Source organism: Didymosphaeria variabile (genome assembly GCF_027946475.1).
Source record: "Didymosphaeria variabile strain IMI 356815 chromosome Unknown scaffold_7, whole genome shotgun sequence".
In the NCBI taxonomy this organism is placed as follows: Eukaryota; Fungi; Ascomycota; class Dothideomycetes; order Pleosporales; family Didymosphaeriaceae; genus Didymosphaeria; species Didymosphaeria variabile.
Window position 1 is genome coordinate 1,718,361 of NW_026611626.1, and position 25,251 is coordinate 1,743,611.

Sequence of the window (25,251 nt, forward strand, 5' to 3'; positions counted from 1 at the left end):
ATGGTTTTCTGCACCTATTGTGGGCAGTCCTTCACCCGAGACGAACACCTCGAAAGACACATTCTTACCCGTAAGTCTTGCTCTGGACATGTTGAACTGGCCCAATGGACTGACCATCTCTTCTAGATACCAATGTCAAACCGTTCAAGTGCTTTACTTGTCACATGAGCTTTGCCCGCCGGTAAGTACTCAGGGGAGTGCTTTTGCCAAGACCGACCGACACGAGTACTGATTGAACACCAGGGATCTCCTTCAGAGACATTACACAGTCCACGGTCGCGACACGAACAATCAAGAAGGCCTCCCTCCGAACGCTGGCATCATTCCCAAGTCGGCAGGCCGCACACCCATTGCATGCAGTAATTGCGCGAAGACAAAGACAAAGTGCGACAAGAAGTTCCCGTGCAGCCGATGTGCACAGCGGAATCTCAAGTGCACCTTGCGTCCTACACGGCGAGCATCTAAGAATGTGAACAGGATCATAGCGACGGGCGAGGCTGCCACTAGTGGATCAAGCGAATCGGCAAGTAACAACGAATCCCAAGACAATTCTGGTGGCGACTCTCCGGTGCGAGACGGTCAAACGTCGACGCAAGCGCAAGCACAGGCAGTGCATCCGCGAGGACAGTCGCCACAACAAGTGTCGAATGGACAGACGCAGCCGCGCCAGTCACCACAGCCTGCGTCAGTTGCACACTCGCGGAATCCATCCATCTCCCAGCCTGTGCAACAGTTGCAAAATCCCCCTCCAGAGGAAAAGCCACTGCATATACCCATCGCGACGACCACACCACCGTTCTTCGAGCAGTCACCGCCCAATGGTCTCCCTTCGACGATGCCTTCGGTCTTGTCTCCGCTGCCCACCCCAGTCAATGGGTTCATCTCGCAAACACCAATGTCAGGTTACGAGGACTTCGTTGGGACTGTACAGAACCACTCGGATGAGCCCAGTCCACGGTTTTTCATGGATCCTTGGAATACAATGTCAATGGGTCAGGATTTCGACCCCATGAGGATCGACCCGTCACTGATAATGTCAATGAACATGGACATGACTATGGGTCCTCCGACTGATGGCATCCTGGGCATGATTCCCGAGATGTCACCTTCCCAGACTTTCGGGCCGGTCCAAACGCCTATTCAGACACCGAGAATGGACGAGTCTTTCTCCGACTTGCAAATTGGTAGCTCCGCCTCCATGTTCTACCCGTCGAACAGACAGAATTCCATCGTCGACGCTGGCGTTCCCGACCTTGGAGCCATCATTGCGGCCCACGATGGATGGTCTGTATTTCGCTGCACCCCCTCCATTCCATCAAGCTCCTGTCCTCGTACTGCGAGACTGAATCTCGAGCGTCTTGAGCAAAGCCTCAAGAACCACGAGGGATGGAGCAACTGGCGGCCCTCTTGGGACGAAACCGACTTCCAGCAAAGCGGACGAGTGGGCGTTGCGAAGATCTACGAATCCACGCGAGACAAGCTGCTTGCCATTACACAGAGTTTTTTGCACAAGGCCCTTGACATCCACAAAGACGGTATGTCCAGTTCTAGTAGTGACTCGCCGGGATCAACGGCGTCAAACTTTGTTCTCTTGCCACCTGCTCCTGTTCTGGATCTGTTTCTTCGTTCTTATGCCAACTCCTTCGAGCGCTTCTATCCAACCACTTCGCGTGGAATGCTGGATGCGAATGAACTCATGCAGAACTACAACGACAAAGCATCGAGTCTTCTGATATTGATGATGATCGCACAGGGCGGAATCAACATTCCGTCGATGGAGGCGCGGTGGTTGACCGGCGGTATCACCGAGGCGTGCCGCATTTCCCTGTTCGACCTTGTTGAGAAGAACATCATCATGGCCGGCGATCCAATCGTACTGCGTGCGGCTCTTCTCTTCACAGTACAGGCGGCGTGGAGCGGGGACAAGTGGCAGATGGACATTGCCATGGGTCAGCGCGGGATGTACTTCGCAATGCTGCGGCACTCGGGCATTCTCGAACCTCAGCGACTCTCGACACCTCATCAGAATGGAAACAGGACGGATGCTCTGTGGCAAGACTGGATTCAGCAGGAAGGTCGAAGTCGGTAAGTGCAAGATCCCGCAAGCCTCGGATCCCCACGCAGGTGCAGACCTGACCACGTGACTTGGCTTACTAACCTGTCATCTAGGCTCATCTACTCGTGGGTGATGGTGGATCAGGACCTATCGTTGTTCCATGATACGGCTCCTTTGTTCTCCGTCACGGAATTTGGTGCACCTATGCCAGATGCCGACGGGCTTTGGCAGACAGCGGACGCTTCAGAATGGTCTGAAATGTTCAGCAAGGTGCACGAATTCTCGAACGGCTACTCGTCCGTGGGCTCTGGTGCTCGGCCACTAAGTCTCAGGGACTTATTCCGCCATTTTCTTGATGATGAGATTGTTGCACAAGACATCCAGCTTACTCCGCTGCACCTTCGTCTACTGCTACATCCTTTGCAGACTCTGGTGTGCCAATACTGTCAATTACTAAGTTGCTTCTCCGACAGCATGGCTTCAAGACAGCGCTCAAGAGCTGTGACGGCCGCGTCTACTCGTGTGCGGCTCGAAGAGGTGCAGTCGCTGTTGCAGAGATGGTTCGAGCTGGCAGAGCGCTACATGGCGATGAACCCCATGTGTCCTATGATGCAGGCCAATCTTGTCATGTTCCATCTCGTCAGCATGAATGCTGTTACTAACTTCCCAGAGATCGAGAAACTTGCTCGAAGGGAAGGCGTTGATACATATCAGCAGATGCTCTGGATTCACAAAAAGTGCATCTCGGATGTGCACGAAGCTATCTTCCACTCCGGACAGATAATGCGCATCATTCGGGAGATGTCCAAGGGCATTCGACCTCCATGGTGGCCTGGTGCAATCTATCGCGCTGGGCTGGTGCTCTGGACAGACGCTTTGACTCATAATGAGTCGACGAGTCCAAACCAGCAGGGCCAATACACCCCACCAGGCACCTCGGTGCCGGTCGATCGTCTGCAGGCGAATGACCCTGTCATTGTCCGGTACGTCACGCGAAGAGAGGGTATTCCTACACTCAGTAAGCGAGACGGCACGCCGGTCGGCATCGACAATGGCTTCAGAGTGCTTTCGCACTGCGTTGATGTCATCGATGAGGGTGTTGCGACGAGATTCTCCGATGGTATACGCGGGAAACTCGAAAAGTTAGCCAGGGGCTAGACTAAGTGGGGGCTCATCTTTCTCGCTTTCTTGATAGATTTTGCGTTCACACACTCGATCCGGAAGTGCTCTTGGATCTTTGGGCAGCATTTGACCTTGGGTCGACCGGAGTTTGATTGGCGTTCAGCGAGCGGTTCGCGTTTATTGTTGATGCCATATATAAATGGCTTCGGAGGGTAGGCCGCCTCATAACTCGGCGCCCTGATGGAACGGCCCTTCGGTAATGTATAGTCCCAACACGTTAATAGCATCAACGTATTTTCTGCAAACTTCCGTTCCGCCTCCAACTTTTCTCTCGGTCTTCTCTTACCTCTGCTTTCCAACGTATAACATTTGACCTCTACGAGGCAGCGTTACTCCTTTGTTGTTCCCATGCCAACAGTCATCCATCCCATCCCGCTTCTTTCTCTCCCAAGCATTACACCCCAGTTCCCATCGTATTAACGCCCGAAAGCACCGTCCTGATCATCACGGTCTTGCCCTTGCCTTTCCATGTACAACTCTTCCTAAGCTCCTTCTAAAGAACGAGTATGAGCCCAATCCTCTTGCATGTTTCCGTCCTTCGGTAATTGAATGTGCGCTTGCGTTTCAGATGTTATAGCGTGGGTATAGATGGCAGATAAAACGGTCTCACAAGCGTTTACGGCTGATGGTGGGGTCCGATGTCTGCCTGCGGGTCGGGTAGATGGTGTGTCATGGCGGCGGGTAGCCAGTCAAGTCGTATATCGATGGGTGGCGATGGCGGCGTGGTTGGTCCTAGGCGGTGATGTAGGCAAGGTCGATCGAAAGTAGTATATGGCGGTGAGGCTGCTAACCCAGGCTGGTCGAGTAAATACAATTCAGACATTGGAGATTGTTCAAGGGATCGCCGACGGTGTCGCAGAATAATGGTCGTGGTATGGGCAGGTGACCCATTTAACCTTGCTCCACATGCCTAGACTAAGGATACTTAGGTAGGTAGGGATGCACCTGACGTAGCTAGGTACTCGGAAGCGCGTACTCCGGACCCAAAGAGCCGTTATGGAGATGCCTGTTCCAACTTTGTCGCACGTGTGCAGGCCGTTGTGGTTTTGGCAATTGTCCGTCCCGGCGCTTAGAGGGGACGGAGTAGGGGCGGCGGCCCGGTCATGCAGGTATGCTCGAGAGGAAAATGAAGGCGAGAGAGCGGGTGGGATGGTAAGATGGCGCGTATCTAGACTTTTGTGTCTACCCACCGATTTCCGGTTATCAAGTCAAACACAAGTATTTGATGAGTGTACGAAGCTTATCCGGTAGGCAATAAAAATGGTCACCGTGTGGTCAGTACTACATGACGCTGTGCGACTCTCACAGATTAACAGTCAATGCATCGATTCTGGTCAGACGGCAATATCATTCTCCGTAACATTATGTTTGCCTGCAGAAGCAGGCCAAAGAGAGATTATGGGGTTATTATTGTCTAGAATACTCGCGTATGTACAATTATACGATATGTGAGAGCTAGACAAAAGAATGCGTCGGTGTGTGGGCCAAGCACCAGGTTGATCTGATCTCTACGACACAACTATCTCCACTGTACAACCAGAGCGAGAGTCTGGAATGTGATCTTCGATCTTCCGCGGGAAGATCTTAGGTTTGTGGTTCAGAGAAGACACTATTGTGAGGCTACATGCTGTTGCCTTTGCGCCGAAAGTTACAGACCGGCCACTGTATCACTGAAGATCACGCAGGCACCGAGTATGCGTAAGAGCTACCCTCACTACAAGCAAGATCCCTATGGAGACTGAGATCCCGGCCGGGAATCTCGCACACGAAGCTTAACTCAATCACAAGCTTTGACGTAGATCAGCATAAAGCTGGTTAGACGACGGTGAGTCGGCGGTTGGTGACGCCGGTGGTGCATAGACCGTTATTTGAAGGGCACTGTATTCGGGAATTGAGGGGTACGATTGGAACAAAAGAAATGAAATTCGTACATCATAGTGCGTTAGGGGTGTAGCTTGTCTGGGGTATGTGGGCTAGGCTAGGCGTCGGGGAACAACAGCAACTTTGCTGTTATGTTGTGGACGTGCGTACAGTGTGACCAAGTATGATAGCTACGAATGATTTCGCACCGGGTTCAACTCCTTGTTACTTTGCAGTAATTCGAAACGAGATTCGGGTTCTTTCTTTTGGTAGTGACACGCACTTACAGCAAATCCCTCTCAGACTCACTAGCTTCTTTGATTCCTCGAATACTAATACACTCAACGAACCAGACACCATACGGTTGCTATGTGAGAGAGCTTGTTGTTATGAAACACCGTGATTCGGCTCCAACCAAAAGTCACAGACCCAAGGTATAGCCTAAGGCTACGGACAATGAGGGGAGAAGCGGGCCTCAAAACCACTATTAGTGGGTTAAATCTACAGTAACTAAGCAGAACTTGGTCTAAAGGCATAATGTTGGCGTCAATCGATACGAGGAATGGAAGAACCGGCATGTACAAAAGGTAACGGTCATAGAGGCGTGAGCGCGCATGCCAATCAGTGACGTGCTAGCTCGCAATGAACAGCTACTGACACACAGTGTCTCAATTCTTATCGGTCTCCTGATCCTACGAACTGAACAAAAGATGCTCTGGCTTGTGAAGATGCCGTTTGGCCCGACTGAGACTTCATTGAAGCGATCAAAAGAAGCGCTCTACTTGCTCAAGAGCAGCGCATAACACCACCATGAACTCCTACCAGTTCATGATTCCTCAATTTACAAGCCTTCGTTCGGGATTGACCGATATCCCAGTTGCTAGGTTCCCCTAGGTAGATGGCCCAGAGGAACACACCAGGTCTCCCTTTCAACACTGCCGCCGCACGGAGGGCAGAAGCCCGCTATATGACCCCAAACTTGGAGATTAATCTATGACCTTCTTCTTGAAAAGCGACTACCTTCCAGTGAGCGGTGAATTGATTCCGGGTAGGTGCATTCGTGCCTTGGACGCCGCGGTTGGGCTAGGCTACCGCCGATCAAAACGCAATACGCACAGAAAGATCTATATGAAGACTATTTCGTCTTTAGTTGGGAAGATACCATTCTTACTTCGAGTTGCAAGCAACGACGATACCAATCTCCCTGTTTGGCATTCGGTCGCACAACATGTTATCGCGTCGATACAGATAAGTGAAAACAAGCAATGTGCTATGCAAACGATCATTACTCTCTAAAGGTAATTACGCTCACGAAGCACAGCACGCTGCGCTCTTCACCACCTCTTTCAATCTGAACGCGATGCTGGAATGGAGTTGAGGTCTGGGCGCACGTGCCATCTCCGATGCGATGGAGGGTGGAAGTGCGGAGCCGAAGGCGCCCGGATACGACCGCAACACCTCCTTTCGCCGAGCACTCAGGCAGCCGGCCGTTTGTGTTGTTCGGAATTGCGCTGATGAGCATCAATACGGGGAGCCATTACGCCTTGAGGTGTGCAGCGTGTTGGAGCGATGAAGAAAAAGCAGGAACGAGGTCGTGCAGCCAATGACGAGACTCGGGCTGAGGACCGATCAGGAGCGCGATGCATGACAAGACGCGGTCCTCACATCGTGCTGTCTGCCACACGATAGACACGCAAACGGAACATGCCATTACATCCGATTGCATTCACACAGGTTCGCTAGCTCGCGTTGGACTAGCGCTACACCATCGAGAGTTCCGTCATTCGAGCGACAACCTCACGTCAACGCGCGAACGCAAAGACGAGTTATCTCGATCATCGCTGTTGTCATTGAGATGGCTGGTCATTGCGAAAATGCATTCGCTGACTACGCCCTCTACTCAACATGGACGCCTCAAGGGTCTTCGGCCCCGCACATGTCCGAAATTTCCCTCCAATGCCTGATACGAGTCGATGCCTGACACAGGCGGCTCTGGCTCTCCTACGGGTGCTAAGCATTCCGAATCGGGAGCGCGCGCGAGAGTGCTCGTTCAGGGCTTAGCATGCTCGGAAGGGCAGCTTGTCCCGACCTGGTGCCGTCACGGAGAATGTCAATGGAAAGTTTGTGTGGAGGACTCTGTGGCCGTATGGGGCGAAGACAGGAGAAAGCAGTCGGACAAGCTATTGTTTGAACCCAGCTATCCGCTGCGGTACCGAAGCTGAACATAGTATTTATCTGAACCCTTTCTGGATCAGTTTCAATCATCATCCCATCAACCATCACATCTTCGCTCAACAGCTACCCCGCCAGCAAACGCCCACTTACAAATACCCACTGTCCAGTCCTCCACCTCCACCTCACATATCACAATGGCCAACACGCAGATCCCCAGCTGGAGCCTTGAGGGTAAGGTTGCCGTCGTTACTGGCTCTGGTAAGTTTGTTCTCGCCATGTCTGTATGTGAGAGGTTCTGGCAAACTGACATTTTGATAGGCCGTGGCATTGGCAAGGAGATGGCTCTTGAGCTTGCCCGCCGTGGTGCCAGTGTCGCTGTCAACTACGCCAATGCAAAGGAAGCCGCCGAGGATGTCGTCAAGCAGATCGAAGCGATGAAGACTGGCGCTAAGGCCATTGCCATAAAGGCCAATGTTGCCAACGTCAAGGAGACCCAATACCTCATGGATGAGGTCATCAAGCAGTTTGGCAAGCTCGATATCTGCTGCTCGAACTCCGGTGTTGTCTCTTTCGGCCACTTCAAGGATGTCGAAGAGGCGGAGTACGACCGTGTCATGCAGATTAACACCCGTGGACAGTTCTTTGTAGCCAAGGAGGCGTACAAGAGGATGTCTGTTGGTGGCAGGATCATCCTTATGGGATCCATCACTGGTCAAGCCAAGGGTGTGCCCAAGCACGCCGTCTACTCCGGTTCCAAGGGTGCTATCGAGACCTTCACCAGGTGCATGGCTATTGGTATGTTTGCCGAAACTCACACCTTCGAGAGCCATTACTAACAGCTGCACAGATGCTGGTGAGAAGAAGATCACTGTCAACTGCGTCGCTCCCGGCGGTATCAAGACAGACATGTACCACGCTGTGTGCCGCGAGTACATCCCTGGAGGTGACCAGCTCAGCGACGACCAGGTCGACGAGTACGCTGCTACCTGGTCACCGTGCGGCCGTGTTGGCCAGCCCCTCGACATCGCTCGCGTTGTCTGCTTCCTGGCATCCCAAGATGGTGACTGGGTGAACGGCAAGATCATCGGTATTGACGGTGCTGCTTGCATGTAATATTTTGTGGTATGACTGTGGCGCATTTTCTATTTTAATCATGTAATTATGCGTCTTCGGCATGATCTGGCGTTTAAGTACCAGATAAAGGAATCTCATCGAAAGGTCTACTATCACCATCTTACTGTCTTGAAATTGGTGGAAATCTAACCATGACTGTGCGCACTAGAGCCTGTAACCTACTGCGTGACCCATGGCATTTTCGATCGCAGGGAGGGAGTAAAGCCTATTTTCTGGCTGCAATATGCAAACGCATATTATTTCATGTAACGAATGCCGGCCATAAGCTAGCAAACTCGAGATTCTCGCCAAGGGTGAACTGTGCATGGACGCGTGGAAAGGCAAACGTAAGCACACGTTCGTCCAAAAACTAAGTCGTGTTACAAAAAGACTGCTTTCACACGTCCTCCGAGTTGCGGGTACTGCCTTGCTCAATCGATTGTGGAAGAGCCAAGCACGACGCGACCGTTTACTCTGGATACGAAACCCCTTAGTGTATTCTTGTGAAGATCTTACGGAGCGTCTACTGACAAACACTGAATTGTTGATGTGGAGGAGCTGTGACATGGGTCTGATGTTGCTTTTTTTGGGAGCTGCGCTAGCCGTCCCAGGCCTAGCTTGACGCACTGTCGCAGTGGTGTTCCTCGGTCGATGTTTGCGAAACATCTCCCAGACGTTTGCGTTTGACCACCAAACTATAGATCTGCTCAAGCGTAGAATCACCTCATCTCTTGAGAGTTATCGAGTTGCGAGCTACCACACTCGCATCTAAAGACACAATCGCGAGTGAACGCATTTCTAGGAAAGGAGACCGTTCGTACACATCACACACACAATTGGGGACCAGACTCATTCCGTAGTGGAAGCGCGTCTTCCATTTGTCTTCTTGATTAACGGCATGGATCAATCCGACGAAGCTTAACCAGTGACACCGCCGAAGCTAGAAATTGTCGCCATATGCTTCACAATGCTTCTTACTGTCGAAACCTTGAGATCGAGACTATTGCCCCCTCACATGGGGGTATGGACCACTCACGATGTGCACGGGGAGTTTCACTAGTTCTAAGATCGTCTCGTGATGGATCTACGGCTAAGCTTTGCGCCTCAGAAGTGTCAAACCAAACAGTCCAGTCCGCATGAAACAGACACCATGCACATTGGATACCTTGCCAAGTCGGACTGGCAGCAACCGACAAGAGAAAAATCCAAGTTCGCAACTACTATCGCGTATTTGCCACGGAAGGCTAGCGATGCGACTAGGCTTCTGACAGAACTTTAGGAATCGATGCCTGGCCCGACCGGATCCAGGAGTTCGCCTCTCCCGCATAGAACATGACTCTGGGACACCATTCGGCGGAAGTAATCCACGCCGGTGGCTGTACGTCTAGCATTGTTCCCTCATATTTAAACTGCTGGCATAGTATATCAGCGTTACTGCTCAGCCAGCCTGATCTGCAGCTCGCCGTTCCTTCCTAATTTTCGTAATTAGAACTTAAACCTTTCTTTCTTGTATTAATTATTTACACAAACCCAGGTGGTTTTCCTACTTCCAATATGACGTCTGGTACTGTCTCTTCTCTCCTCTTCCTTCTGCTCAGCTGCTCGCCGGCGCTGGCGCAGCAACAGGCACAGTTTAACCAAGTACTTAATATCAATGGCGACGTGAGTGACCTCTATCCACCAAACTGTTGGCCCTGAACATGATACTAACAACCTCAGATGACGCTTAATTCTTTCCAGTTCCAGGATGGATCGAAGGTGGAGACGTTCTCGCAGAAGCAGCAACAACTAATTGTTAATCAACAAACGCCTTCCATCTCCGCCAACCAGGTCACGGGCTCCACCGGTAACCCGTTCGTGGCTCTCCAGCAGACTTCCATGGTCATCAGCACAAACGGTGCTTCGGACCTTGTCGGTGGACAAATCGAGATGGCCATGTCCGCGCAGACGCTCCAGCAGGCGCAGATCAATCCCGACAACACATATGTAGCGATGCTTTCGCCTGATAGGCAAACCTGGATGATCCAAGAGACGGTGAGGAGCATTAACAACACCGACATGACTGTACGCATGGTCAAGCGCTTGAACATTGATGGCGAGTACATGATGTTGGGGCGTCAGACGCAGGGCACTGAGACCCAGCTCACCACCTTTGGCAGTGACCAAGCCTCCCAGGTCACCATCACAGGAACTGGACTGCAGGAGAACGAGTTCCAGGACGGTTTTCGCATGTCTGTCAAGGCCACCCAACCTATGACGATGAACGTCGATGTCAAGAAGGGCATCGACTCAAGCATGTTGGCTGCTCTCCAGGGCCAAGCATCTGTCAGTGAGTATATCCCACGTTCCGAGCTGCGAGCTGATGCTAACTATTTCGGGTAGACGACTACCGTTACTCCGTTACCACCAACCTTGCCGGTGTCCAGCCCAACCTCAACCAGCAGGTCACTGTCATCCAGATGCCCCGTGAGTCATCTCATCACATCTACCAATCAACTTCAAACTGACATATCCATAGTCAACGCTCAGCGAATCCAGACCATGATGCAAGCTGCTGGCATTCAGCCCGGCGGCCAGATCCAACTCGGTGTTGCCCAGCGCAGCGTGCTCGGCAACCCTGGTGGTGCTACCACCAACCTTGGGACTGGAGCTGGCGCAGCCCCTCAGAAACGCGGCCGTGAGGCCTTCAGGGCCGCGCTCACTCGTCGCCAGACTGGTACTACGCAGGGTCAGACTGGCACTGGTCAACAAACTGGCACTGGTCAACAAACTGGCACTGGTCAACAAACTGGCACTGGTCAACAGACTGGCACTGGTCAACAAACTGGCACTGGTCAACAGACTGGCACCGGTCAACAAACTGGCACTGGTCAACAGACTGGCACCGGACAACAGACTGGCACGACCGGTACTACCAACCAGACCCAGCAAGGTCAGTCTGGACAGACTCAGCAGGGCACTGGACAACAGACCGGCACTGGACAACAAACTGGCACGGGACAGCAGACTCAGCAGGGCACTGGGGGCACTGGTCAACAGCAGGGCACTCCCACTAATGGAAACAACCCTGTTGCTACCCAGCTTTTACTTGCGCCTACCTTCACCCCCGTGCAGGCCAACCTCGTCCTCGACACTGTAAACATGCGCGTTGCCTTCCCCGTCTCCCAAGTTGACGGAGAGTACATCCTCACGATGCAGACCGCCGGTGCTCAATCAGGTGCTGTCCCCCCTGCCGCTCCTCAGGGCAGTGCCGCACCCGCTGCGCCCCAGCCCGCCGAAGGAGCCCAACCTTCTGCTGCTCCCGCCGGTGAGGCTCCCAAGCCCGAGGCCGCCAACGGCACTGCATCCGCTGAGCCCAAGATGAAGCGCCAGGATGCACCCGAGGACACCAACCCCGCCAAGGGCCAGGTCTTCATCACCATGCGCGAGGTCAATCGCATGGTTGATTCGCAAGCTTGGGGTGGCAACGCGCCCATCACCAAGATGATGAGCGAGTACGTCATGGCTAACAACGGTTCTGCCAAGGCCTAAATGGTGGAGTTATATATAAGATCGAATCAGCGCTGTGTTGTGTCACCTTGTCGTATGATGATATGGCCTAATCGGCTTGTCAAAGTTGAACGAGACTTCAGCATGGGAAGCGGTGGAAGGGTGGGGACGCAAATGTTCGTCAATAGAAAGAAAGAGTGCTTGGTTCAAGAAACGTTTCACGTGCCACTTGAAGTTGTATCTAAAATATGTTGTCCCAATCTGTCTGTGATACAAAAGTTCCGAGGGCTTGCAAGGCAGCCAGCGTGGCAAAGAAATTGATCAAGAAGATGGAAGATGTCGTATCGCCTTTGGAAGTTATTGCACGAATTGAGTCGAGTGTTGTTTAGCTTCGAAAGGATATACCCTGAGAACTGTGGGCAGTGACTTCAAATGTTGGTACGTTTTGATGGTCGTCGCCGCTGTAATTGACCTGTGTCTTGCACTATATAGTCCTATCGTATCAGTTTGAATAGCGGCGATGGGCAAACTGCGAGAGTCTTTGCAGTGGACAGATAATGGCGGCCGAGGGGCTGCTAATTACAAGACTTCTATATTGTGTTTGGGTCAGTAACCACAGTTTACCTCCAAGGGGTTGGTTCATCTTCAATTGAGATTTTGCTGGCTCTAAGCGTGACCCGTAAGGTAGGTGCTCAGACTCCGCTGCACCTGCATTTGCACTCCAAGACTATAAATTCTGGTGCCAGCACTTTTCCTTCTGCTCCTTAATTTTGCCTCTCTACCCTCACTCGACCGCCGAACACCGACTCAATCATTCCGAACACCAACTCAATCAAGTCACACCGAGAGAATGAAGGTCCCCAGTCTCAGCCTCATTTTGTGGTGCGTAGCCTTCAGCTCCGCGATGACCGTTCTTCCTCGAGTCTTGGAGTCGGAGCTGTGCCCAACCGCATGTGCCGATGACTTCACCCAGTGCAAATTCACCCACTCGACTTGCTTCGAACAAGTCTGCACCAAGACCCAACCGTTCTGTGATCGCTGCCCTTTCTGCCGCACCTCGAGCACGAACCCAATGGGCGAGACACGTCAATCCGAGACGAAGTTCTGCCGGACCGAGTGCGCCGACAGCTTTGCCCAGTGCAAATTCAGCCCTGCGAGTTGCGCTGAGGAGATATGCAGCATCGGAAACACCGAATTCTCATGCCACTCTTGCAATTTCTGCCGTTCGACTGAGGGCAAGGTCGCGGCAGACGCACCCAAGGCCCGTGACGATGTCGAAGTCTATCAAGGTGACATTGGCTCAAACGCTGGATGCGATATCTCATGCATGGGTGTCCCACCCAATGCTTGTAGATCCTATCCAAAGGTAAGATCCATCTCTCGTATCTTCTGTGTCAGTCGAAGAGGGACTGACGTAAGAAAGTTTTTGGATTGTGCTTTGTGCCTTAGAGGGTTTGGGCCCTGGTTCCCGCAGACTTAAGGGTAGAGCCATTGAGACAAGGCACGGAGATGGTCTTGACACGTCACACGTGGTAGGGCTGGTGCTAGCGAATGGTCACTTGCAGGAAGGCGCATTGGTAGCTTCTTTCCGGGGTTACAGAACATTTGAATTGTACCTTTACTCCTGATGATCTTCTACATGCGCACGTACAATGATCTCGAGGTTGATTTGTCGCACAGCAAGGGCTTTTCTTGCGCTCGTGACGTTGAGAAGCTATTGCATGCAGTAACGTGGCTGATCGGGTGCATCATCGCAAAACGACAGGCGGAAGAAGACAGAAGTGATATTTGGAAGAAGTAAACAATCAGCAGAGAGTCTCGGTAGACGTCTGAATGGATCTTATTCGCTCGTCCCAAGCCACCATGTATCTTACATATACTACTACATGTGTGTACCCTCGAACTACAATACAATTTTACATACCCCTGGCCTTCAGGAACTCGGTAATCTGCGGTACGTGGTGACCCTTCACAATGACGTGCTGCGTCAGGCTGTTAATCTTGACATCTTCGTACTTTTTGTTCAAAAACACCCTCAGCTCATCCCTCAGCGCCGATGAATCTCCAGTGATCTTGCGCACCGTGGTCAGATGTAAATTGCCACCTCGCTTGTAGTCCGTGTAGATGGGTAGATTTCTCGAAGACGAGCGCGCGACGTGGTACTTTGGTGGAAGTTCTAGCGTAATCTTCTGAGCCGCACCAGAGTTTGCTCTTGAAGTCTTTGCCGCTTTCGAAGGTGCTTTGAAGGTCTTAGGCTTGACAGTCTTTAGATTGGTAGCTACATCCAGTGCGTCGCCAACTGGTGGCTGCACATCATCTACGGACTTGGTCTTGCGGTCCTGCTTTCCACCTTTGAACGGTTTCGCCTGTACGGTGTTGAGGTCGGTTGTCGCATCTGAGGCTTCGGCGGGTGTAGACGATGGCTCGACGTCATCTGCGGCTTGGGTTTTGGCCGGTGACGATGGTATGGATCGATTTGAAGGGAGAGCGGGCTTCGGAGCGGGGCCGTTCGGGTTATCTGCGTCAGTTGCAGCCTCTGCTGCTGCGAGGTCTGCGGCGCGCGAGGCTTCTCTGGCGTTTGCTGGAGGAGCTTCAGGGGACGTCTGCGGTGCTTTCGGCGGCGGCTTGACGGCAGACGCAGCGCCACTTCTTGCCGGTTCTTGGGTACCCATTAGCTCTCGAGCCCTTTCAGATGGCATCAACACGTACGATCCGCGCGCAGTCTGGTCGCACTCGAGAAGCGGAAGAGCTGTTCGCAGGCTGCTCGCCTGGGCGCAGCCAATGGCCTCAAGAGCGGTAGCAGAGGCTGTATTCGTGGCATTATGGCACTGGCAATGTCGAGAATATAACAAAAAATAAGGAAAGGAATGGGCAGGCGCGTTGATCCGAATGATGCAAGGTCTGCGATGGAGTTCATGCGACCGTCAACACCAAAGTTTTAGCGCGGTAGGGGTCGTCGCTTCCACATTTGATTTTGTTCCTTCCCCCACTACGACGTGGAAATTCCGCCCGCACTGCCCACAACCCGCTTGCACACCCAAAATCGCGCCTCTTCGCACACAGTCCCTGCGACACCTCTCCGCGAAGAATTGCCCACCATGGCGTCAGCAGCGACCAACAGCGAGTCCGTCGCCGACAAGTACAGCCTCTTGCCGCAGATGATGCCGCACTTCGACCGTCACCTGCTCTACCCGCTGCTCAACTTTCCCCCGCCCGCCGAAGATGAGGAGCAGCCCATCGAGAAGCAGAAGGTCCTCTTCGAGCTCCTCAAGCCCACCTACATGACCGGCTACGTCGGCCAACTCGCACAAAACATCAACAACCTCGACCAGATCCCCCAGGAATACTTACAGAAGCAGGAGCAGGAGAAGCAGCGACTTGCACAGCTCGAGGAGTCTACGAGCAAGCTCATGGAGCTTTTGACCGACGAGACTGTGCTTGGCAGCCTGCGAAGCGACAAGCAGCAGAACTTGGCCTTTTTGGAGAAGGAGCATGGCGTGACTGTGCAGATGGTGGAGCAGCTCTATGAGGAGGCACAGTTCAAGTACGGCTGCGGGCTGTACGGCGATGCCGCCGACCTGCTGACGCGTTACCGTATCCTGGTGCGCTCTGAGTCTCATTCCGTTTGGGTTGCGCCTGTACTAATGTGCGACTAGACTACCGACAACGACAAAGAGCGTGAAGCCACCTGGGGAAAGCTTGCTTGTGAGATCCTCTCCACTGAGTGGGAATCTGCTATCGCGGAAATTGAGAAGATCAAGGAGCTCATTGACGGCCGTCTTATGTCCAACCCGCTCGCCCAGCTGCAGCAGCGCACTTGGCTGATTCACTGGTCGCTCTTTCCGCTCTTCAATGACGAGCAGGCCCGCGAAAAGATCACCGAGACTTTCTTCCAACCCGCCTACATAAACACCATCCAGACAAACTGCCCCTGGATCCTACGATATCTCGCTACCTCCGTCATCACCGCGCGTAACGCTGGTCGCAACCAGGGCGCGTACCAGAAGCAGTTGAAGGATCTGATACGGATAGTGCGACAAGAGGGTTACGAGTACAGCGACCCTGTCACGGACTTCATCAAGGCGCTATACATTGACTTTGACTTCGAGGAGGCACAAAAGAAGCTCAGCGAGTCGGAACAGATTTTAGAGAACGACTTCTTCTTGCTGCAGTCTGCTGGTCCTTTCGTCGATGCCGCCAGGCATCTCATCTCTGAGAGCTACTGCAAGATTCACCAGAGAATCGATATCAAGTAAGTCTCTCAAGCGCCTAATCTGAAGCAGCTGCCTAACACGACTTAGGGACCTCTCCACCCGTCTCGGCCTTTCGCAAGACGAGGGTGAGAAGTGGATTGTTAACCTCATCCGGGACACACGAGTAGACGCAAAGATCGATTATCAAGCCGGCACAGTCGTCATGAATCACCCGCCGCAATCAGTCTACCAGCAAGTCATCGAGCGGACGAAGGGCGGCTTCTTTAGGACCCAAGTTTTGAGCGCGGCGGTCGCGAAATGAGCTCAGTAACTTTCCTGGGTTTCCAGTAGAGAGTGATTCGCAGAAAAAGGAATGCTTGTGGGGATGAGGGGAAGAGATCGGGTCATGTGATGATGGTACGAACGTGGTCACGTACGACGACTATGCATGGGTCACTGGCGTCACAGAACTGCTAGCATGAAACATGCTTGATTTGGCACGATTACTATTTTCCGGATCGGAGGTGCACTTGGAATACAAGATGATGCAGTCATACTTGGTAGCAATGAAAGGAGAAATTACTCGCCGCACTGAAATGAGAAGCCCGATTGAAGGGTGGCGACCGGAATACTTCTGAAGCAAATGACCGAGTAATCTACAACGCCTGATACATGATTTAGTCGGCATGTGGAATCTATTCTTTGACCTATACTTCCTTGGACTGTGTGCCACTGGACAACACAGGAAGCTGTTCCTGTAAACGTCGACCATCCTTCCTCTCGCCTGTTGTAATCGAAGGCTATTTGCAGCGATGCGAAAGTTTGTGATAATCACTCCATAAGAATTTGCGTTTCTGTTCAACTCAGACATTGTCTCCTTCAATTGCTGCGTAGCGCTGTCACAACTTGCGCAGCGTTTTCGCCCGGGCACTCACTGATGCAGACGATCAGCCACTTATGACGACCATTTCAGAATAAAGACAAACTCCGTTATGATGCTACCGCTTGCCTCGTGTGCACCATCGCTAACAGTCAAGCCCTCACACCCTAACTTTCAATACCAAAGAACACCAGACTCCAAACCCAGTCGAAGCGGTATCTCTTGACACCCCAATGGACAACCATGCGCCAAACCACGTACAGACCAGAAAAAGACAGCTTCGAATGCTGCACAATATTTACACACTCAATCTATAATTCAATACGCTCACAATGATCTACGTCGGCCGCCTAAACGGATGCGCCTCCGTATTAAAAACCCACTCATCCAAACTCACAACCCCGGGCTCGCTATACAGCAAGTAAAAATACTTCAGCGTCTCCGCAAGCCAGAAGCTCTCCATCGAATCATTGAGGTTGGGTGACGTCTTGGTGACATCGTCGATTGCCGAGTTGCCGTGCGCCGTCTTGGTGTTCTCGTTGATGGCTTCAAACATGCGCCAGCCGGCTTCGCGCCAATAGTTGTCGCCTGTGATGCGGTACATGTACCAGACAGATTCGATGGCTTCAGGGCTGTAGGGGTTGTTAGCGGAGCCGAGAGCTGGACGAGAGGGGAATGATTTACCGGAGAATGTACTCCCGGGCTTTCACCCTAGTTACACCAAGCGGGAGACGTTCCTCTTCTAAGCGGGTCTTGACAAAATCTTCGTGGTTGAGGGGGACCTGGGGCGAGTAGATGGCCGGAAAGGTGGGCATGACTTTGCTGGGTAGAGGCTCTTCTAGCATTTCGACTCCGGGCTTGACTTCTGTGGGAGGCGCTTCGACGTCTACGGAACCGCTGCCTACATGTAGGCCCCTGTTCTGCGTGGGTGCTGGTGCAGCAGATTCAAAATCCGGTAGTTGTCGTTTGTCCTGTACGCCTTCAGCAGCGGCGGTTGCAGATGCAGCGACACCAGTCTGGATAGGAGTAGGCGTAGGAGTGGCAGATTCCATATACGCCTGCATTTGCTCGTCATACCACAAACTTGCACTCTTAAGTCTGACTTCATAGTTCGTCATGGCTTCCTCGTACTGCTTAAGCCTGTTCTCGGAGTTAGGATCAAGGATATCGTAGTAAAGTGTCTGGTTCCATGGGCAATCCTTTCGACTCTCGCAAGCCACACTCTCGAAGGCTTCCGGCATTATACCTGTTGCGGTCATATTGTACGACCAAACGCAGCCCTCTGCCAGTTTGGCGGCAATTTCGAGATCCTTGGGCCTGTTGAAGATCTTTGCGCTGATGCCAAACATGCCACCCGCAAAGCAGGTCAAATGTGCGTATTCGGGCTCCAGTTCATTGGGGAAAGGCTCGCCTGGCTCTTGCGCTGAAACCCACCGCTTTCCAGAGAAGAGGATATCGTCGTTGTTAGGCAGCATGGGGCGGAACAGGAGATGCTTCTTTATGACTTCTGCGGATACTTCGTACATGGTACGATACTTTTCGACTTGACCCCCAAGGAGTAGATATTGCTTCGGGAGGTACTCGTACGTAGAATCCGACATCCCGCCGAGAGTGTACTCTTCTCTTCCTCCGTCGGATGATGGCCCAAACCCAGGATTGTCACAGGTAGGCTTAGTGAAGGGTACTTCAGGATCGGATGGGAAACCCGCAGCGGCAAGCTGACGCCTTTTGGGAGCAGCCTTGGTGCCATCAGGCCCAGGCCAAACAAATGACTCCTCAGGTGGCGGCTTCCATGTCGGATTCGGTCCGTTGGGTACAACTTTGAGAGGCTCCGGTTTCTCCAATGGTATGTACTTCTTCCCATCAGGCGAGAATCCCTCTCCACTCGTAGATGCTGAACCGTCTTCAGCGGCCATAACTAGAGGCCGGCTAGGGTCAGCCTTCACATACGCGCCATTTTTAAGTGCTTCCTCCCATCCTGGATCTCCTGCAGAAATCGGTCTCTGAAGAGGCTTGCTGACGTCTATGTTATAGTCGTGCTTCACGCATCCCGAGGCATCGAAGTACGTCGGCCACATACCAGGGAGCCTCGTGTGGTTTTGGTATCCTTCCAGATTGTCTGTAATGCGAGCAATCGCATCGTAGAATCGATCGTCGCCAGTAAGTTGCCCAAGATAAGTGAATTCCATGGCTAGGGAGCCGATCTCAGCAAGGACAACACGATTGCTCGCAGGATGAGAGTTTGAATCGAAATCCCTGTATTTCGTCAAATCTGCAATTTTCCATGGAATGATGTTACTTACGGTCGCCAGTAATAGTACGTCTGTGGCATCCTGTTCGGTGTATCGAAGGCAGCAATTAGGATCTCAGCCAGCTCTTTTGCCTTCGTGAGCAGAATTTCGTGCTTCTTTCCGGCGATGTCGTACGCCGCAAGGAATCCTCCAAGATAGCGAATCGTGGTTTCGAAGAGGGGGATATCTGCACGAGAAGTCGTTGTGAAATCAATCTTCTCCACAGCCTGAACAGCCTCTTCAAAGTCCTCCTTCAGTCCCATAATCCACAGCGTATCGAGAGCATCTACGAGCGTCGCACCCCAACCGGCAAAAGGATCCTTCTTCGACCCGGTCACCGGCATGACCTCATCATGCAGCCATGCGAACTCCTTGTACCCGGACCATGAGCGTTTGAATACATCCTTGATCGTCTCTAACTTTGTTTCACGGTCGACCTTCTCCGCAGCCGTCTCTTTCTTGAAATCGGCTTGTATCTTGGGTATAGGCTTTGCCTTCGCGGTGGGCAGCGCGATGAGCGATTCCGTCGGTATAGGATACTGTTCCTTCGTTTTGGTCCAATGGATAACTTCCTCGACGGAAGATAGGGCGTCGCCTACCACGGCGTGTACTACGCCTCCATCCGCACGCGGCGTAGGTGTCGCTTCTGGACGCACAGCGTTGCCAGCCCCCACATGTCCGACGCCCACAGGTATTGACTTCTTGCTCTGCGCCGTTGTAGACGTCTGCTCGACAGGTCGCTCTACCGGCGCAATTGGCGGAGGAGTTTGCTTGATCTGAGGGTTCTTCGCAGCAGGCACCTCGACGTCAAACTGTTTCGTCTCTTTCGCAACCTGCGGTTTGGGCTCCCACTTCACCTGCGGCTCTTCAACCTCGCGCTGACCCTGACCCTGTGCAAAGCTCGCAGCCCGATCCCTCCACGATGGATTCGAGCTCCCGAATCTGTATAGCGCAAGGACCACGATGACAGTAAAAGCGAGAAAGACGCGGTATCTGCGGAGACGGAACATGGTGGGCGCACAGTCCGGTCGACCGTGTCGGGTGAGTACGTGGAGAGAGCCGCTGGGAGACTGAGCGGTCTGCGAGTGAAGGTGCTACGTCGTCGCTGCCATTGGAGAAGCGCGCAGAAAAGGGAAAAGGAGAAGACCAGTCACGACGGAGCAAGCAGTTCAAAAGGACACCGAGAACTAACAGGAGGAGTTATTACATTATGCAGGTGGACAACTTCCACGGGCTTGGCTCGGAATCTCGAATGCCAAATGTAGTCTAGCAAATGCTTGGTGCTCAGCTCAAACGAACCCCTCGTCGCACATCCACCCCGCTTTCACACGCTCAGACAGGTCGGAATGCGGCATGGAATGTCGAACAACACCTCGCATTGCCGATCGAGCCCTACCTCGATGAGTTTTAGTCGTAATTTACAGACACATTCGCAAACGACTCGTTCTTATCGTTATGCATGGTTGCTCAGGGTCCTACCGAATGTGGATGATCCACATGAAGCTTAAATTCTGTGGGGAATACCCATGCTCGCAGCTATATTGACGACCAGTCACGAGGTCTACCTCAAACTTCGAGTAAAAAGCCCGCATCTAGCCGTAGTTCCCAATTATACAGTCATAGTCGTGGTATAGTTACTTGCCGCATAGACTTCGTGACTTCATTACTCCTCCCCGCCTGGCCCCGTTTGCCGTCCCTAAATTGCAAAGTGAGCAAGTGCGATTTAATGGGCAGTGATCGACTTACCATTTGTCGTGCTTTGAGCATCTCGTCGCACAAAAGCAAATTGGACGCGATGCCGGTACTTGATGCGATGGCGTTGCGGAGAACTCGGAATGAATCATAAACGCCCTCTTGCATGGGATCCATAGCCTCTCCGGTGGCGAGATTCAAACCGACAACGTTGCCGTCGGCATGTTCATCCTGCAATGCAGCCACTGTATATCGTCAGCTCACGCGTGAGGTTATATACGCATCGTGTCCGTACGTGAATCTTGGATGTCATGACCCGAATTGGCTGCCAGAGTCTTGGGAATGACAAGCAATGCATCGGCGAATGCAGCGACCCCCCACTTGGCTTTTCCTTTGACCGTCTTCCTGAAACTTTCGCTCAATAGATGTGATGCGCAAGCAACCTGGAAGGCTCCTCCTCCCGGAACGACGCTCTTGTCCACGATCATGTTGTATACGCTCCTCAGTCCATCTCGAACTGCGTCTTTGATCTGAGTGATTGTATGCGAATTTGGTCCTTTGATAAGCAATGTGACCGACTTGGGCTCTTTCACGTCTTCCTACGCAGTGTCAGATAGGTCATTTGTCAGGCTAGAATTACTTACAACGAAAGTATACTTCTCCTCGCCTAGTTGGTGCTCGTACACGGAGCCTGCCCAACCAAGCACATCTGGGGTTAGGTCGTCGACACTGTTCTGGGCAATACCTCCACAGACAAGCTGCAGACGCTCCATGTTCCGCCTCTTGGCTCTCCGGAGCGCGAAGATGCCGTTCTTGACCAACACATCTAGACTGAGCGGATCTATGCCCTTTTGGTTTATTATCACGAAGCCCTTCTTAGGGTCGTTCCCGCAAACCTCTTTCTTGAGTTCCACGATCTTCCTGAGCTTCTCGTCTACGAACCGCCGCTCACTCTCAACGAGCTTCTCCCTCTGCTCTGCGCTGGAGTAGTAGAACCCAGAGTTGATTTCAGACTTCTCATACTCCAGGCTGACGTTGAGTGTCAGAATGTGAGCATTCTCAACACGCTTGGGCATGTCTGGATGTCTTGCGCCGTGATCTAGCGCCAGGCCGCGAATGAGCTGTGTGTCAGCGGCAGTCCTGTGCTGCATCGTCATGATCTCAACCATGTGCAGGTCTGGCTTCGCCGGCGCTTGGTAGATGGCGAGAACGGCATCGACGATATCCGGGGTCAATTGTTCGGCGAGGGTGCTGTCCAGCTTTGTGGCTAATGACGTTCGAGCAACCGAAAGAAGTAGCTCTCGGTCAACCTCCTTGTTCAGCTTGAATTCGTCCAGGAACTGGTCAACGTCAATATCTATCCAAGCCATATGTCATTGCTCCACAAACCTTGAGTGCTTCCGTCTTCGCTATTTCGTAACCATCCGTGATCACCCGCGGATGAAGGCCCTCTGCAATATATCGATCCGCCTGCTTCAACAGTTCACCAACCAACAGAACGACCGACGTGGTCCCGTCACCTGTGATTTCGTCCTGTGCGGTTGCTGCTCGCGCGATCATGACCTGAGGGCTGATGAGTATCTGAGACCGTGAGATCGTCGCTCTCGTTCGGATTACGTACAGCTGTGGGGTTTTGAATTTGCTATACTGGTGTCAGCGACGTAATGGAATTCGCTTCTGTCTGTAACACACCATTTCCTTGAGCAAAACGCTGCCATCTTTCGTGAGCTTGATCTGCAAGCTGGTCAATTTTACGTATGGCGGTCTGTAGCGTTTTGACATACGGCACCTGCACCATCGACAAGCCTGATCAACGTTAGCTTGCAGTTCTATGCTTTCGTTGGGGTTAACTTACATCTTCAGAGTACCGCGGGGTCCAAGGTTGGATGCTAAGACCTTCTCTACAGTCAGCATGGTGAAATAACAAGCAAAACTGAATTAATCACCTTTTGCAGGCCCTCACCGGCCGAGATGTTCACTTGGAGAGCTTCCCCGCGCCGCTGGACAAAGTTAGCTCAATCGGAGAGCTCAGCAAGCGCAACTGACCCTCGACTCGGCCTTCGGATTGAGAAGCTGTGCAGCCGACATTGTTACGGCAAGTCCTTCGGTGGTGGTGGAAAGAAGGCAAGGACGTGGTGTGTCGTTTTGCCGGGAGCCTGGTCGTCCTCGCGTATGTCGCGTTGATAGAAAGTTCGCGCTTGTCGGCGTTACGTTGTTCCAACGCCGAAGAGAAAAAGTTCTAGCTAGCTCTCCACTTTGCGCTTCCCATTGCGAAGAACGGTCGTCCGCGCGCACACCTCGACGGCCCTCGACAGCAGCTGCAAAGAACGCCGATCGACTGCCAGTACAACTCTGCTTGTTTTCACACACTCAACAGCGGCTTTGCAAGACCTGCCGCCCGCCTGCGCACCACGGGAACTCGACGTTAACTACGCAAACATGTCGGTGGACTTTTTGTTACACGAGTCCGCTCTCGGGTATGCAATCTTCAAGGTTGTGAACCAACCTGACACCATTGGCAATCGGTTGAAGGAAGTTCAAGAAGCTGTTCAGGACCTTGCCAGATTTGGAAAGGTAGAATTACCTATAGCTGTGCACCGTCCATATCTGACATTGACAGACGGTTGAAATTATCGGTTTGACGCCGTTCACAGGAACCCAACAAGCTTTGCAAGAGATTAACGTAAGCAAGACGTCGTGGGTATTTGACCCGCACTGACTAGATACTCCAGGACGTGAGCGAGGGCTTGTGTTCTGACTTCTTACGATCAACACTCGAGTCCAATCTTCCCACATCGTCTAAGAAGAAGGCAATAAAGTTAGGCGTATGGGACAAAAATTTAGCTGGCAGTATCAAGGCTGTCTTTGCGAATATCAAATGCGAGACATCTGAGTCGAGCCCTCCTGTGGGCGACCTGTTGAGAGGTTTGCGGCAACATGGCGACAAATTAGTCAAGCAGCTCCAGCCCGGAGATCTTGAGCGGTCTGTTCTGGGTCTCGGGCACGCATACTCCCGCGCCAAGGTTAAGTTTTCAGTTGCGAAGAATGTGAGTCGTACATCGAGCTTTTCAAGGATAGGCCTGACTTGTAAACCTAGGATCAAAGTATTATCCAGGCAATCGCAACCTTGGACCAAGTCGATAAGGTGCGTCAATAGATCGGGCTGTTTAGAGCACCTCAAATTGACATAGTTAGGACTTGAATACTTTCACCATGAGGCTCAGGGAGAACTACGGCTGGCACTTCCCGGAGCTTAGCAAAATTCTGACCAACGATCATTACGCAAGCGCAGTCCTCTTTATCGGCGACAAGAGTGGGCTATCAGAGGAGAAGCTTCACGATCTTGCTGCTGTGGTGGGTGATGATGAATCGGTCTCTCAGGCAATCATCAAGGCCGCCAGGACGAGTATGGGCAGGGAGATCTCGTCCTCGGACCTCGAGATGGTCATGTCCTTTGCTAAGCGCACAGATGCCCTGAGCGCCTACAGGAAACAGCTGGCAAGCTATCTCTCTGACAAACTTAACTCGGTAGCGCCCAACACAGCCGCGCTCATCGGTGATACCGTTGCGGCTAGGTTAATCTCGAAGGCTGGTTCCCTGACCAATCTATCGAAATACCCTGCCTCAACCGTACAGATCCTTGGTGCTGAAAAGGCACTCTTCCGGTACGCTTCGCGTCGACCATGGTCGAGACTCTTACTGACTTTATCATAGTGCACTAAAGACGAAGGGAAACACGCCCAAGTACGGTCTGATCTATCACTCTTCCTTCATTGGAAAGACTGGCGCAAAGTCGAAGGGCAGGATTTCACGCTTTGTACGTGACAAGGAAAATTCGTGCTTAGAAGTCTCACTGACATCAACAGCTTGCCAATAAAGTGTCCATCGCAAGTCGCATAGATAACTTCTCAGACACTCCGACAGCCAAATTCGGAGAGGCGTTGAAACGCCAGGTCGAAGAACGGATAGAATTCTACGCCTCTGGTGCCACTCCCGCGAAGAACTCTGCCGTCATGCAGGCAGCTATGGACTCTGTTCTGGCTGACATCGACACCGAAGATCCCACTGCGCATGCTGCAGAGGACGTTGTGATGGCTGACGGCGTCACTGGAAAGGCCACTGAGCAAGCGATCCGCGAGAAGAAGAAGGAGAAGAAGGCAAAGCATGCCGAGGAGGAGGTATCTGAGAAGAAGTCCAAGAAGGACAAGAAAAGGAAACATGCCGATGAGGATGGCGAAGGCAAGAAGAAGAAGAAGAAGAGCAAAGCGTAGACTTGGTAATGCACGAGCTATGCTTCCACTCTCTTCGACGGCATGATAC

At 52.4% G+C, this 25,251-nt stretch overlaps 8 protein-coding genes across 8 annotated transcripts; 5 read left to right on the top strand and 3 right to left on the bottom strand.

The window, feature by feature from the left end:
- Positions 1–3,214, top strand: N0V89_009690 (uncharacterized protein; the record flags this gene model as incomplete). Its single annotated transcript, XM_056218439.1, has 4 exons — positions 1–70; positions 127–181; positions 244–2,085; positions 2,170–3,214. The coding sequence occupies 4 exons, from the start codon at positions 1–3 to the stop codon at positions 3,212–3,214; spliced, it is 3,012 nt and encodes a 1,003-aa protein (XP_056067704.1).
- Positions 3,215–7,467: 4,253 nt separating this feature from the next.
- N0V89_009691 (uncharacterized protein) lies at positions 7,468–8,386 on the top strand (the record flags this gene model as incomplete). The annotated part of the gene is made up of 3 exons (XM_056218440.1): positions 7,468–7,531; positions 7,592–8,068; positions 8,121–8,386. 3 exons carry the CDS (start codon positions 7,468–7,470, stop codon positions 8,384–8,386), a joined length of 807 nt encoding a protein of 268 aa, XP_056067705.1.
- A 1,554-nt stretch (positions 8,387–9,940) lies between these two features.
- On the top strand, positions 9,941–11,917 carry N0V89_009692 (uncharacterized protein; the record flags this gene model as incomplete). The annotated part of the gene is made up of 4 exons (XM_056218441.1): positions 9,941–10,048; positions 10,106–10,715; positions 10,769–10,852; positions 10,905–11,917. The coding sequence occupies 4 exons, from the start codon at positions 9,941–9,943 to the stop codon at positions 11,915–11,917; spliced, it is 1,815 nt and encodes a 604-aa protein (XP_056067706.1).
- A 1,874-nt stretch (positions 11,918–13,791) lies between these two features.
- On the bottom strand, positions 13,792–14,696 carry img2 (54S ribosomal protein img2, mitochondrial; the record flags this gene model as incomplete). Its single annotated transcript, XM_056218442.1, has 2 exons — positions 13,792–14,534; positions 14,585–14,696. The coding sequence occupies 2 exons, from the start codon at positions 14,694–14,696 to the stop codon at positions 13,792–13,794; spliced, it is 855 nt and encodes a 284-aa protein (XP_056067707.1).
- A 277-nt stretch (positions 14,697–14,973) lies between these two features.
- INT6 (eukaryotic translation initiation factor 3 subunit E) lies at positions 14,974–16,390 on the top strand (the record flags this gene model as incomplete). The annotated part of the gene is made up of 3 exons (XM_056218443.1): positions 14,974–15,477; positions 15,532–16,127; positions 16,177–16,390. The coding sequence occupies 3 exons, from the start codon at positions 14,974–14,976 to the stop codon at positions 16,388–16,390; spliced, it is 1,314 nt and encodes a 437-aa protein (XP_056067708.1).
- An 895-nt stretch (positions 16,391–17,285) lies between these two features.
- On the bottom strand, positions 17,286–20,249 carry N0V89_009695 (uncharacterized protein; the record flags this gene model as incomplete). The annotated part of the gene is made up of 3 exons (XM_056218444.1): positions 17,286–17,580; positions 17,633–19,204; positions 19,252–20,249. The coding sequence occupies 3 exons, from the start codon at positions 20,247–20,249 to the stop codon at positions 17,286–17,288; spliced, it is 2,865 nt and encodes a 954-aa protein (XP_056067709.1).
- Positions 20,250–20,902: 653 nt separating this feature from the next.
- On the bottom strand, positions 20,903–23,019 carry CCT6 (T-complex protein 1 subunit zeta; the record flags this gene model as incomplete). Its single annotated transcript, XM_056218445.1, has 11 exons — positions 20,903–20,935; positions 20,986–21,176; positions 21,227–21,530; positions 21,576–22,271; positions 22,321–22,494; positions 22,553–22,573; positions 22,624–22,665; positions 22,716–22,737; positions 22,787–22,827; positions 22,878–22,931; positions 22,978–23,019. 11 exons carry the CDS (start codon positions 23,017–23,019, stop codon positions 20,903–20,905), a joined length of 1,620 nt encoding a protein of 539 aa, XP_056067710.1.
- Positions 23,020–23,370: 351 nt separating this feature from the next.
- On the top strand, positions 23,371–25,202 carry nop56 (Nucleolar protein 56; the record flags this gene model as incomplete). The annotated part of the gene is made up of 7 exons (XM_056218446.1): positions 23,371–23,505; positions 23,552–23,614; positions 23,664–23,978; positions 24,029–24,076; positions 24,127–24,596; positions 24,646–24,748; positions 24,798–25,202. 7 exons carry the CDS (start codon positions 23,371–23,373, stop codon positions 25,200–25,202), a joined length of 1,539 nt encoding a protein of 512 aa, XP_056067711.1.
- Between the last annotated feature and the right edge of the window lie 49 nt (positions 25,203–25,251).